Consider the following 15,000-nt stretch of genomic DNA (forward strand, 5'->3'; position numbering starts at 1 on the left):
ATCATTTATCATAATGATATAAGAAAAGGCTTCAGCACAAAAGCCTATAAAAGATATGTATCTAAAAAGTTTTCTTGCCCATCAATATTTGCTGGCATGTGGATACCATATGAATAACTAGGCCTACCTATCTAGGTAATTTATCTAAATTTTATCTAATGCCACAGGCTATTCCTTTTACCTCCCAGAAAGTTTTCACCAATAGCGAGTTTTATTAATTCCATGTTTTCAATAGATTCTGGTATTCAAAGTTTATAATAACATGTTTTTCTTATGCTTAGTGTAATTTATCCCAATTGGTGTTAAAATATGTTTAAAGTAAAAAAAATTAAAATATGTTTAAAGTGAAAAAAATTATGCAGCGTGCATCCGAAAACAAGCTCCTGTCGTTGACTTCGGCGGGTGTTGGTATTAAATTTAAACTTACCATCACAGTACTTTATAATCTCTTTATTCGTCAACATTATGTATTGACAAAACATATATCTGAGGGAGAAATTTAGGTTAGTAAATAAGTTTCGATTCACATTTCTTGGTAATTATTTGAAAATGATGCAATTCGGACAAAATACTTGCAACCAATCAGCTAGCAGGAAACTTTTTCGAGCTAAAAGGGCACCCCTGCGAGTCGGTGCACATGCGCCTCGGTAAAAAAAAAACTGAGTCAGTGCGGTGTGCCCTTACTTAACCCCTTTCGCCCCTGGACCCCCAGAAAGATAGAACATGGCGTTTCGTGTGGAACTACTTACCTTGGCGGACGGGACAAACGGCGTTACGTGGCGTCAACGTAAACTGCAAACTACCCAAAGCGACCTTACGCCCAACCAGAGAAAACCTAAACCAATGATCTGCAATTGCAACAGTGGAGAGGAACTGAAAATTATTTTCGAGTATGCAAAATCATTCAGGTGAAAGTTGATGCAATTAAATCTCGGGACATATCTCGTTTTGAAAGGACCAGTGTGCTCAACTGTGCAATCCTGAAACACTCAATCCCACTTGCTTTGCAATTTAAAATCCAACAAAAGCGAAATATTTTATGTCAAAACTCCATCTAAATTTAAGCTACGGGAGGGGAATGATCCATTTGATTTTACTGGAGTGGAAATACTTTACTTGTGCCCAGTACTCCATATAAATATTAAAAATGAAAAAACAGTAGTTCGACCACTATGTACAAAAGCCTCCATTTAGGGTTAAGATCCACCGCCTAGGTTCGGCGGTATTCCTGCTAAGTACTACTGGCTTCATGTAATTCCTAAGCACAGTTGACAGTTAAAGGGGGTGGGGGAAGAAAGGCCCCCCTTGGCAGGTAAGATGCGGTAATTATCACTGCCACAATTTCATTCCTTTCGCCTGGTGTTGGCCAGTAAGGCCAGCTGCTTCTCTTGAGCACATTAAATCACTGCTTTGAATTGTATCATTCTATTTTAATTGCTTGCCCCACCCCGCCCTCTGCCCCCGAAACTAAAACTACAGTAAGTTTCCCAAAGTAACTCCCACCCCACTTCACGCCTAGATTACTAGATATAGTAGTAGTTTGCATCGAAAGCATCTGTCAGTAACACCTATGGTACATGTGTTCGTTGGGGTTATGTACAGTCACTGCTGTTCTACCAATTTCTGTCCTTAATTAGAAGGGGTTTCTCTTTACTGCAGTCTGGCGCAAGAGCCGGTGACCCAGTTTTTGGCTGAAAATCCAATGATCAATTAATTAACCTATCATCATCATAACATAACAAGCAAACCAATTATATATGAGTTCACAGAATGCAATTGCGTCAGGCGATAACAACTCAACGATCCGACCGTCATAATTTAAAATATTCACCATCAACTAAAACATTAAAAAACACTAAAACCTCATTTTCACAACCCTGGTAATAAAATAAACACTCACTCACATGATAAATACCCATAATCCCGCTGAAGAATGACGGTAAAATTGACGAAAACTAAAAACGAGTCGAAGAGCTCGAAACACACCGACCCTCCTCACTCTATACCAAACAGGAACTGACGACACCTTCCCGGGACCCGAAGTTACCGGCTTCCCTGGTGATTCGGTGAAGGAAGATTCACCAATCGCCCAACTACTGCTTCAGTTGTTTTGGCAAGCACTGCTCTTTTGCTTCCTGCTTCCAGCTTTTTTGCATGGAAAATGTATGAATCATAAGCAATAGATTTGAAATTTGTACGAATAGGTGTCTAAGTACCGTACATTGATGGAAGGCGATAATTTTCCCAGGTGTTAGAAAAATGTATGAAATTTGCAGGCAGCTAGGCAGTCTGTGATGAAAGTGTGTGTTTGTGTGTGTGTCAGCTAGGCAGTCTGTGATGAAAGTGTGTGTTTATGTGTGTGTGTGTATATATATATATATATATATATATATATATATATATATATATATATATATATATATATATATATATATATACATTACATATAGTTCAAAGAGTCCCCTATTAGGAAATGGACAACACAGACTACAAGGTGACAAAAACCTTTATTGTGAGCCAACATATGTATACAACTTTTACCTTCACGCTGGAGTGGAACGTCATTTTTTTTTAAACTCCTGTTCCAACATTTTATCTTATTTATCTCCTTCCCTAGAACACATGGGGGTGATCTAAAATGTTACATGTCGGGTACACAAGATCCTTAAAATAAGAAGTTCACAAATTCACAGAGTTTGGTAAAACTAATGAATCATGACATCGAGATTTTTTTTTTTTGTTTTTATTTCCAACAATCGCGGTCCACTGGCCTCTTCTCTCGCAGGCACATGGAAAACTTAAAACTGGCTGGAATCTTGAAGATAAAGAGAGGATTTATTGGGCTATATAATGGAGCTTTCAACGAAAAATATTAGCAATGAATAAATTTGTCTATTATCAATGACAGAAAACGGGTCAGCAGATATATGTAAACGGTTTATAATTATTTCAAGAATAATGCTAAGTTATTTAGAGACTGAAATAATATATCTTTGTGTATCCTTTAAAAGCTGAACAAAAACTAAGAATAAACTAAGAATCCTTTCATACTAAATACAGGATAATTTTCTGTTTATGAAACTGAAAAGAATACATAATTGCACTGAGTTTTAGAGATTAATCTGAAAAAAAAAGCTACGCATTTGGACTGAGGTTTTAGACATACCTAAGAATTTCCATACTGAATACAGTATCACTCTTGTTCATCAAACTAAAAATAAAACTCCACATTTGGATTGAAATTTTAGCGATCAGACTGAAAAAACTTACACAATTAGATAAGGTACGGTGACCAAACTGAAAAAAAATACATATATAGAAGGTTTAATGATATGTCTAAGAAATGGGCCACTTGTGAAAAAATGACTTGTTACACAGAAGATTCAGCCAGAGAGTCAATATTCAAGAAAAAACAACATTTTACTTTCACTAAACTTTCAACTCGGTCAATTACAACCAACAACTTTCTCCACAACCAAAAAAACATATCCTCCTTACCGATGGACCGACGTAGATGCAACAGGTTTACAAAAAAAAAAAAAAATACATACAATAAAATAGAATTTTTTTCCGAGGAGCTAAAACTAGTGTTACAACAATCCCGGCGATGGGGGGGAGGGCTGGCCTAAAATGTATTGACAGCTTCGACTACAGAAAACTACAACTCTACTACAAGGGATTGTAGGTTCTTTTACCAAGAGACTGGTGGTGAATGGTGATGATAATGATGATGATGATGATGATAATGATGCTGCTCTCTGTTGAGTTCTTCATAGCAGAGATGGTGTATACAGCTTTGTGTGTTTGTATAAGTGACCATGACAAGCCACAGGTTTCGAAAATAGTGAACCCCAGATTTGCCCTGACGGCAAAGGGGATTGCAGAAGAAGAAGAAGAAAGAAGAAGAAGAAGAAGAAGAAGAAAACAGAAGAAAGAGGAGAAGATTATTAAATTACCATCACATTCATTCTTTGTGCGTAGTTATTTTTTTTATTCCGTGAAATCTAGACGCTATGATTTAAGTAACACCATTTTTGGCACAAGGGTTGTCAGTCAGCCTCTTTGGAAAAAACATTTAGCGACAGATGAACAATTTTCCCAGGTGAAATTCCGAGACAAAATTGCGTCGTAAAGACAAAACAATGACAAGAGACTCTTTTACGTAGTCTTCTGTATCCCCGGGGGAACTTCGGTTGACACCTTGTACGCTTACGACACATATACTTGAGCTAAGCCCAAATATTGTTGTTCTTATTCTAGTTTAAGCTAGCCTTATGCCAGCACTGGCTCTTGCTCTTGGGCAGACCGTAATAGCCAGATAAACCAGTGTAATCTTGTTTGGACACTATATGACATCGTCTTGCAATTGTTTCAACAAAGCAACAGACCTAGGCCAATAATAAAACAAAACAAAACACAAAGAAAATAGACCAATACAGGCCGATTATCAGCAAAATAATGCATATTAAATGAATGATGGGTCGTCGTTACAAATAAAAACAGAGCACAACGATAATAAATGAAAGAAAAAGACAAAAATGTGGGAATAAAACACGTCCTCTAGACCTACAAACTGAAATTTCATCATCTAAGTCATAAAAAAATATTAGTTTAAGTTCAGAGCGCTTGGTATCCTTAGAAAAAGGATTCCTAGCATAAATCCTAAGTCATTGTTTTAAGATTTACGGCACACATTTGCCCTGAATAACGTCTTCAGTCTGTTCACCTAGGTCTAAATGTTTCCCCCGTGGCGTGGAGACCGACTCAGTATGCCAAAAATCCCCCGTCTCGGCGACTCGAAGTCTCCGTTTCGTGGGGCGACCATGAAACAAATGAGCATCAAGAAGGAAGGAACGGAACTGAATGAAATTTACAATAAAACAAAAAAAGGAATATTGACATGAATGTAACTCTGAGCGCCCATTATCATCAACAGAGTCGTAAATTTCAGAAATTTATATAAAACAAACATTTTCCAAATATCCTGTTCCGGTAAAATGTAATGACAAAGAATATTAGTAGTTTTAGTTACTAAACAACAGACTACGTTCTCGACAACTTACTGTTCCGAACATGAATGGTTCCACATATATTAAATTCCACTGACAGGACGTTTTTTACTGATACATGATAAATTAAAAATTGCCATAACAGGTTGCATTTCATGTATAGACTAAACAGTTAGAACAATAATTTGTAAGTGCGTGTGTGTTTGTTTACTCAGAATACTAAAACATATAGGGCGTACTTTTTGCTTTACTTTCAGAATTTCTTATCAGGAGAGGCCAAGACCAGATCTTACATGGTGGCCGGTAACAAAGTCACAGGAAACAAGTCACAATTTTGGCTGGGAAAAAAGTCACAATTGTGGCTAGGAAAAAAAGTCACAGGAAAAAAAAGTCACATTAATTTACAGTCTTTTGTTTATGCTTTTACGGTCATCCCAACGGGCTTGTACTAAACACGCCGCAAAGGTGGATACATACCGGGTTAAAACCCTGGGGGCTCACTATCTAGGAGAAATTAATGTGACTTTTTCCTGTGACTTTTTTTACCTGTGAATTTTTTACCTTGATTCATCTTACATATAGTCATGTTGCTTTTGTTTCCAATAAGAAAGACTTACCATGAACCACTTTTAAATTGTGGTTTACTATCCAAGACACTTTTCACTAACTGGAATATCACATATAAGCATTACTGTCCAATTTTCTCTTGATATATTTATTTTTAGACTTAGTTTTACTGATTTTTTACTAGTTTACCAATTTCCACACTTCTCCAGAAACTGATTCATTTCTTTGAATCTGAAGAAGGAAGTATTTCAGATTAGTTCATTACAATTGTATGGTTAATGTAATATACCAAAACTTTTCCTTTTGAGGTAATACAGACAATAAAGATCTTTTAAAACTAACAGCAAAAAATTGTATCCAGTGATAATGATATGTTTCTTAAATCTCTTGTCCTAATTGCTAATATTCTACACCACACCCCAGATGTTGCCCAGTGACGATTAAAAGTAATTTTGCAAAACATAAAAAGGATAAATTACAATATTACAAACATAATTAAACAAGATTGAAATCTTGATGAAAAAAATTTTGCTATTTTCCTCATTTTTTTGTATAGAAATTTATAGTAAGACTAAAGACAACTGGTTCACACAGACATGCATACCAACAAGACGCCTTTGCTTCTATTTTAAAACTCATATTGAGAATCAAAACCAATTTCGTTTGAAAACAAACATCAATGTTCTCGTAGACGGAACTGGGCCCTCATAAATTTCATTAATAATGACACTCATTTGACCTTACATGTGGGAAATTTTGGCTTCACTGACTCGTGGATCACCTTACAGTTCACAGGAGTACTTGTGTGTTCATTTTGGGATGTGAGATAGGGCCCCCGTAGGCAACTGTGAAAGATGCCACTTACCAGCTGCTAAACTGCTGCTGACAGAGGTACTGACTGGCCTGTTGGTGCTGTTACTGATCTATCAGGAAACCAAAAGGCTTTGGAATAAGAAAAATAATAAAAATACCATTCAATGTACGCATTATCTATCATTAATAGTCAGAGACTGACCAAAGTACTATAAATGACCATAGTACTATACAGTAACATTTCATATGAATACTGACAGTGGGGCGCTTACCAATACCCAACTTTCACCGCAAAATTGAGAAAAAAATTTTCAGATTAAATTGATAATACAAACTGCCATTTTTATTTCTAAAATAAAGACCAGAAACCATAAGCTGCCGCCCTGTGGGACGCCCGAAGCCCTTTCAGATGTTGTAGAGAGAACTCCTCTGCTTGAGTCGAAGCGAATTGGGGTGATATTGCGAATGTCTCCTGGTGACGGTGCTGTTGAGGGGCTGTCTGGTGATGTTGGCCATGGCGCACCCCATCAAGAACTCTAGGAACCGACAGCCAGACTCGTAGGTGAACCAAAGCCAAGGGGGATTTGGCAACACCGCAGCTGCAGCAGCCGCTGCCGTGGCTGATCCGACGCCGGAGCTGAAGTAGCCGTAGACTCTGTAGACGAGAGCCAAGGACAGAACGGTTCCCAGGACAGCTGTCACGTAAGTCACGATCAACACCTGTTTGGTTGTAGTTGTAGTAGGTGTTGTTGTTGCAGATGCAGGTTTTGTGGTTGTTTTACAGAATCATAACAGCAAGAAAAATATAGTTAGAATCTGAATTACTGTTTGGTTTCACATGACAAAATAAAAAGTGACTCGTGTAAACAGAACCTCAGAAGTTCATGCAAAGATGCAGTGCATTACTACCCTAAAGCAATCCTCATTGCAGTTTTAATAATTTACTAACATTTTTATCAATCTATTTATTTATTTATTAATTTGTTAATTTATCTTGGTTTTCTAATATCTGACCTCTTCTCTATGTATTTCCTATTATCTTTCGTAACTTCTTTCAAATGAGCATATTCTTTGGAAGCTTGTATTGAACAAGTCGGTGGGTCCTGTGGTGGGCTTGTTCCATATGGATAGGCCTCATTTTCTGAATAATAATAATAATAATAATAATAATAATAATAATAATAATAATAATAATAATAATAATAATAATAATAATAATAATAATGGAATACTAGGAACAAAGAGGCCTCTCCTGATTATATAAAGGGTAGAAAGGGACCATTAAAATTGAAAAAAATGACAAATCTTAGATAAGCACAGAATGAACTTGAAATTAATCTGTTGAATATGAACTCTGTTTTCTATTGTAGATATAACGTTAGCTAAGTAAGTTCCAATAAAATTTCAATATGCAATTAAGGAAATTAAATGCTGGTAATATCTGGCTGTACAGATTATGTAAGGAGTACTTTTCACTATTTCTGAAGTGTCACAAAGCAACAATACTTCCATGCAAGATAAAACTGCAAGATATATTAGAAACTGACTTATTTGATAAAGTTTACATCAGATAGGAGTTATTTTATCTTACAGTTCTTTATACTCTAAATGAAATGAAATATAAATGTTTCTTTGGAAAGATTCTTCAGAAAGGTAAGTCACCTTTAAAGAACCAATTAACTCACCTGTTGAACCTGTGCCTTTCTGGAATCCTTGATAGGTCTTGGCAGTTTGGAAGCTGATGCAGCCTGATTGACGTATGCAATGTGATTTAAAATCGACGCTAACGTTAAATCCTGCCCTCCGGGAGATCGGTCTAGGAGAGCTTCCACCTCAGCGTCATCCCTGAGGCTCTTTCTGCTACTCCGACGGGAGCTACTGGCCCCAGGACCAACGGCGGAGGAGACACTCAGACTCCGGTGCTCCTTCTGGTGGTGAGGGAAAGCCAGGGTCGTCTGCCACTGCTCACTTCCCTTTCTCATGGAGCAGGAGGAGACGGTACTGCTCCGCCTCCTCCCTCCAGGCCCTCCTACTCCTCCTCCCATGACTATTAAATCACTGAACTCGTTAGCTCGATTGTTCCTAACTCTACACTTTTCGCTACCATAGGTGCGGCTGTTCCGTCTAGACGAGACACTAGACTTTCTGTGATTGTCTCTCAGGATTTTATCACAGTCCTCGTGAGTGCTGTTTTTCCGAGAGGGAGTCTTCGCTTCCTTGGGAGGGCACTCTATCGTCTGCGTGTCCTCCGACCAGGTCAAACTTTTCTTTCGCTTCGGGACGACCTTTCCCTCCCCGTCGGGTTTGAGATGGGTCTTGGCGAAGTCGCCGTTCGGCAGGCTCTCCTTTCGCTTGTTTATTGGAGCTTTGGTGCAGTTGGTCACGCCCTCCGTGTAACTGCCCCTCCTCACAGTGTCACCACTGTTGCCATAGCCCGATTTCCCTCCGCTGTTGTCAGCCAGGAGAAGAGAGTCTAACGATTTCACCGCCTGAATGTTACACATGCCCTTTTTTACCCGAAGGCTGTCGTACTTTTTGAACTTACTGATTTCTTTCACTCGTTCCTTTCGCTTAGGTTCTGTCGCTTTCATCTCACCACTTTCTTTTGCGGCACTACTGTGGTTTTTATGATCGTCATCGTCGTCATCGTCTATCATGAGTTTGGTCTCCTCATCGTGCGAATGTTCATTATCGCCACTGTCCACTTCCTCGACTTTTATGATAATGTCACCCAACTTCGTGTCTTCTGACTTCTTCACCTGGAAATTCGAGTGGGAGCCCTTTCGCGCGGATTTGTGGTCCTTCACCTCAGTGTTTTTCGACCCCTCACCGATGGGAGAGGTGGATTTCTTAGTCTCACTTTTCCAGACAATGGTCGAGGATGACGTCGACGGCTGGTGTTGCTGGTGGTGGTGGTGGTGGTGGTGGTGTTGGTGGTGGTGGTGGTGGTGGTGACCATTTTGGTGCTGTTTGTGATTATTGCCAGAGTGGTCTGCTTTAGAGCCTTTGGACTTGACTCCTGCAGAGGTTTTGCCCAATTCGACGGCTGCATCTCCTTCTTCTTCTTCTTCGGTGATGTTTCCAGGGGAAACGTCAAAGGTCCTCCCACCTGAAAAAATAACAATACTAAACTTAGACTATTTGGTAGAATAATTAGCCTATCGAAGACTTTCATGAAGGCTGAAGAAGTACAATAATTGACAATATGCTTTTATCAAGCTGCCACTTGAAAATGATAGTGCTAAACTTAGATTATTTGGTAGAATAATTAGACTATCGAAGATTTTCACGAACGTCGAGGATATACAATAAATTACATTGTACTTTCACCATACTGCCATTTATTTCTATCTTCCAAATTACATTAATGTTTGGCTGATTGATTTATATTTTACCTCAGACTCAACCAAATTCGTCTACAGTGGGAATAGCATCTAGTTTGTTGGCACTGAGCTGTATAATCAAGCTTCTTTTATTTTTAACTTTCTTTCAAACTGTTTCAAACTGTTATTTCCTAAAGCTATTTTTTATTCCATTTCTGACTTAAAGACGCAATTCCTTTTATTAAATCATTTTTCAGCACTGGTATTAACTCGAAAGCCTAAATCAAAGACGTTGTCAGTGAAAAATATTCAGACTTGTTAACATTTTGAATGTCCTTAAAATCCCAGTTTAGGCATAACAAGGAGCCATTGTTGAACAATTTAATTGAACTAAGTCAACATTAGTTTCGTTTTTTATTACAGAAGGATCTACTTCCGAGTAATTACGTATAATTAATAAGTAACTGCCTAATTCTTGAGGGCTCTATCTTCCCTACTATGGAACAGTTCAACAGTCTCACTTTTAGTGAAATGATGATGAAGACCCTAGCAACTTCACCAGAGGTGGCACTAATATATTTTGAAATTGATCTATCTTGGATACCTTTTGAGCTGCTGTTTGTAACATTTATCTTCTTATTTTTTATTCATATTTGTTTTACAACATATCTCCACCCATTATTATGTTTTCCCTTTAACATGTGGGTATTCTTGTCTGTGAAAGTTGTCTTAGCAGGTTAAGGCCATTTTGAATTTGCCTCGCCAAATTTAAATATAATATCTTATGCGTTATGTAATTAATTTTTATGATTCTGCACATTAAAACGTTTATTCATATGACAAAAGGCACAGTTCCCTATAGTTAAATGGATGAAGATTTCTTTCTTACACTGAACGTAAGAAAATGTACGAAACAACATTTCCCGAGTTATTTCTATAACTATAATACAAACGCAAGCCAACACTTCTTTATACTTTCGTTCACATTCTTAATGTCTCAATCATCATATTTAATTATCTCATCCCGTAATACCTGTCAATAATCAAAAGCTGCTGTGATAATAAGAGTATTACTTTGTGACGTTTTCGGGTACTGCGTGGAAAACGAAATTTTATTTTAGTTTACCATGAGAAATTAAAATTTTCTTTAAATATACTTATATATAGAAAACGATCAATTTTGAATGGTAAACTACTTTCAACTTCTTTTAGGCAACTTATGTTTTAAATGCTTTGGATAAAGACCGCTGATACCCACTATTGTAAATAGCCCTCAAGACTGACTCACTGTCCTTAGAAATTAAAGAAATGACTAATGAGACAGCAAGGTTTTCATTTATCTACAAATTGAAGAAAAATCTATAAAAGTATAAAAACTTTAGCAGCTAGACTATCATTTTGCTTCATTTTTTCCTCATCCTTTCATTTCTGACTACAACACATATTCAGTCACATTAAAATATAACGATAATAGTTGTATACTTTCACAGAGGGAATACAACTGAGAGTCTTTGGTCAACATATTAGATTGCCTGAAAATTTGTCTGCTACTAGATACAGAATTTAACTTAGAAATTCTGCATTTTCAATGTTATTTAGAAATCAAATGCAGTAACTATTTAGTGATGTAGATACAGGAGTTATCAAAGAAATTCTGCATTTTCAAAGTTATTCTGAAATCAAATAACTATCTCGTGATGTAGATAGAGGAGTTATCAGAGAAGTTCTGCATTTTCAAAGTTACTCAGAAATCAAATAACTACCTAGTGATGTAGATACAGGAGCTATCAGAGAAGTTTTGCATTTTCAAAGTTATTAAAAAATCAAACAACTACCTAGTGATGTAGATACAGAATTTATCAGGGAAGTTCTGATTCTCAATTTTAGCCAGAAGTCAGATAACTACCAAATGATATTCACTTTCGAATCTTACCTTTCAAAACTCTGATATATTTTTAAACAACGACTTCTGAACATTACGTGACTGGAACACAGAAAGTTAATATCGCATGCAGCATTATTACGTGATAAATTTGAAAAATACAATACAAAGATTATCTGTTTTTGAGTTTATCATTTAAATACTCCCTGCTCTGAGTTCTGTTAACAAACATCGACGTGAATACTTTAATTTTAATTTAAGACAGATGATTCCATAAGAACTGTTTTTACGAGAATTAACAGTTTGTTGTTATAAAATAAAATGACATAAAAAGGAGTTTAAAGGATTGTTTTCATTATTTATTGAAGTATGGTATTTGGGAAATAATGCATATATACTAGTGGTGGCAATTAAGGGGGGAACATAAGGAATTAGAAGGACATGAATAGATTGATATAAAGTTGCTAACCGTTACCATGATACCAAATGGGGTTAATTATTTAGGGATTAGCTACTCCATAGCTGTGACTCGTGCTATTTAGAAGTTGTGTCAGCTATTTTAAACAGCTATTAGTAGGAACTTATTTTTGAAAGGAAGGTGAATATGATGTAAGATCGTGTTATTAATGCTTTCATTGTCAGTGTTATCGTTGTTATTATTATGATAATTGTTACTCTTATGGTTATTATTATTATTTTTGTTAGTATTTCTATTACAAATGAGACTTGCTAATTGATTATTGTTATTAAATATTACTGAAAACGAAACTTACTGATCTTTGTTCCTGAAGAGCTTTCAATGTCAGTGTTATCGGTGTTATTATTATGATAATTGTTATTGATATGAATGTTATTATTTTTAAATACTGGTATTAAAAAGCAGACGTGCTAACTGATTATTCTTATATTATTACTGAAAATGAGAGACTCTACTGATCTTTGTTCCTAAAGAGGTCTTAGCATAAGTGCCTCTGGGAAAGGTAACAAAGCTTTAAACCTCTTGCCAAAAAGTAATCACAATTTAAAGTTATTTAGTTTTACAATTTCCTTATCCTAATCTTAATAATGATAATATTCTTTATTTCAGCTCAGGGCCACATATATGGAATACGCAAATTAGAGACAATACAACACACTTCCATTCCAACCCTGAATGGTGACGTGACGTCATCCCTATTGACTTCTCATACATGTTGACCATTTCATTGATTTTTTTGAAAAGTGTTTCTACTTGTAGATGCTGTGTTCTCGTTTTTGCCTGTGATTGTAACTATATGCCCTGTTGAAGCATATATACGTGTATATATATATATATATATATATATATATATATATATATATATATATATATATATATATATATAACTATATGCATGTATAACTGAATCACGAAAATATGGAATGTGATGAACATATAAATAAAGGCAATGCCACGAAGGAGAATTACTGAGTTGTACTTTTATAACATTTGTAACCAGCTTATTCTTTCCACGGCCATTTTTTGATGATCAGTATCTTTCCCTGTATAATCTTTTAACTGACTTGACCCTGCTTCTGAGCTGTTGGGCCAAATATTTTGTAAAACCTCTTAAATATTTACCCCTGTTTTGGTAGGTCTACTAATTCTTCAATTGCGATGGATTCCAGGTACATATTTTTTTCCTTCATAATCCCCATCTGTCATTTATACAAGCTTTCTTTGTAAACTTATTTTCATATTTCTATCAGTCTGCTAAGTAAAGGACAGTAAGTCCAAAGGCCTAGCACCACTCCACCATTTCATTTTCCTTCGTGGCACTGGCTTCATTTATAAATATATGTATGTATGTATGTATGTATGTATGTATGTAGTATGTATGTATATTTGCTGTAATCTTTCGTGTCATGTAAACCCCGAGGAAAGTCAGAGAGTCACCTGATTCCGCAGCAGCAGCAGCAGCAGCGGACTGCAGCAGGAGAGCAGCAGCAGTAGCAGCGGAGGAGGAATTCGAAGAGGAGGAGGGGCGGGAGGAGGAAGAGGAACACCCTGCAGCGGCTATGTCAGAGCCGTAGGAGAACGTCTGGTCAAACTCGTCGGTGATTCGGATCTTTGGCGTCATTGGCTGTGGCGAAGGTGTGGAGGAAACTGTCGTCGCGTGAGCTGGGGAAGTCGCTGCTGTGGCAGATTGACTCGTGGCCGCAGCAGCTGTGAGGACAGAGGAGGCAATGTTGTTGCACTGGGCCAAGAGGGCCAGCTGTAGGATGCCTGTCGAGTCGAAAAGGAGAAGAAGAACTCTCTCACAATACGGGAATGGAGCAAAAAGGGGAATGAATGGAGGGTGGGTCACGCGTTGTATTCATTCTCGTGACTTTTTTTTTTTTTTTTTTTTTAAACATCGATTGGGGTTTCTGTTATTGACAGACTTTCCTATTCGTTTCTTATGCAGTTTTCTTTTTTATGGATTGATAACAGCTTTTTTTTGTCAGCTGAACTTGTTTCTGTACTTATTTTCCAGCTACAAAGCTTCGAACTACTGGCAATTTGTCAATAACAGAAAACGGGGGACTTTTCCGTAACCGAAAACGGAAGAAGTTTTTCTGTAACAGAAAACGGGAGGAATTTTCTGTAACAGAAAAAGGGAAAAGTTTTTCTGTAACAGAAAACAGAGGGACAAATTCTGTATACAGATAATAGTTTGAGGGGACATTGTATCCATGCATTTTAGTTAGAAAAACTGGGTTGCCCAAAGGATGTTTTTGTTTATTTTTAAAAGATGTCCAGTTGTAAACATGTTAAAGTTAAAGTTTCTAGATTATCTTTTTAAAAAACCAATTGCTCGTACTTTAAGCAAAGGGGGAACATTTGAACAACTAATAATTTTAACTGTAACTCTCTGTCTCTCTCTTCCAGGAACTGAAGATTTGACTCAGAATCAAACTCATGCAAAGGAACGACTTAGAACCTTTGTTATTCTCGGAGGAGCAACTCTGCATTCCCTCTTGAAAGGCGTTTTGGGGGATGGTTCTCAGAAGTTTTATGATGTGGGCGCCTCCGTACAGGAAAGTGACGCAGAGAACGAGTCCCCAGCTCAAGAAGACGCTCTGCACGATCCATCTCACCACCTGAAGGGGAAATAGATTCGTTCAGTGGTCGAATACAGCATGCTCTTTTTGCTCTGTTTAAATGTGGTTACCGTTAGACAATACTGGACTTCTGCAGAGAACTGATGTTACATAGTTATAAATGCAGTTACTACTAAGTGAGAACGTTCTGTATAATTATGACTATTATCAAAAGATAATTATGGATTTTATGCAAACTGAACGTCTTCACTCAAGAAGATATAACACTTCTACACAGAACTGGTGTTGCATATTTATAAGTGCACTTACTATTAAGTGAGAACTGGCCTTGTATGATTATAAT

General features: G+C 36.9%; 1 protein-coding gene and 1 long non-coding RNA gene across 4 annotated transcripts in view; both read right to left on the reverse strand.

Moving 5' to 3' along the window:
* LOC136839233 (uncharacterized) overlaps nt 1-2,018 on the reverse strand; it is an 18,575-nt gene extending 16,557 nt beyond the window's left edge. The window contains exons 1-2 of one of the 2 annotated variants that reach the window (XR_010853263.1): nt 1,905-2,014; nt 750-848 (exon numbers count right to left, since the gene is read on the reverse strand). This is a non-coding gene — a long non-coding RNA (uncharacterized lncRNA). Of the gene's footprint in view, nt 1-749; nt 849-1,904 lie in introns of both variants that reach the window. The other variant, XR_010853261.1, reaches the window with a different exon arrangement.
* A 470-nt stretch (nt 2,019-2,488) lies between these two features.
* Nucleotides 2,489-15,000, reverse strand: part of LOC136839234 (uncharacterized) — a 141,076-nt gene continuing 128,564 nt past the window's right edge. Inside the window, exons 7-10 of one of the 2 annotated variants that reach the window (XM_067104984.1) lie at nt 14,537-14,696; nt 13,510-13,839; nt 8,075-9,498; nt 2,489-7,109 (exon numbers count right to left, since the gene is read on the reverse strand). In XM_067104984.1, the coding sequence (XP_066961085.1) occupies nt 6,795-7,109; nt 8,075-9,498; nt 13,510-13,839; nt 14,537-14,696 (2,229 nt within the window). In that variant the 3' untranslated portion in view covers nt 2,489-6,794. The remainder of the gene's footprint in view (nt 7,110-8,074; nt 9,499-13,509; nt 13,840-14,536; nt 14,697-15,000) is intronic. The other variant, XM_067104985.1, reaches the window with a different exon arrangement.

Source organism: Macrobrachium rosenbergii, chromosome 6 (genome assembly GCF_040412425.1).
Source record: "Macrobrachium rosenbergii isolate ZJJX-2024 chromosome 6, ASM4041242v1, whole genome shotgun sequence".
In the NCBI taxonomy this organism is placed as follows: Eukaryota; Metazoa; Arthropoda; class Malacostraca; order Decapoda; family Palaemonidae; genus Macrobrachium; species Macrobrachium rosenbergii.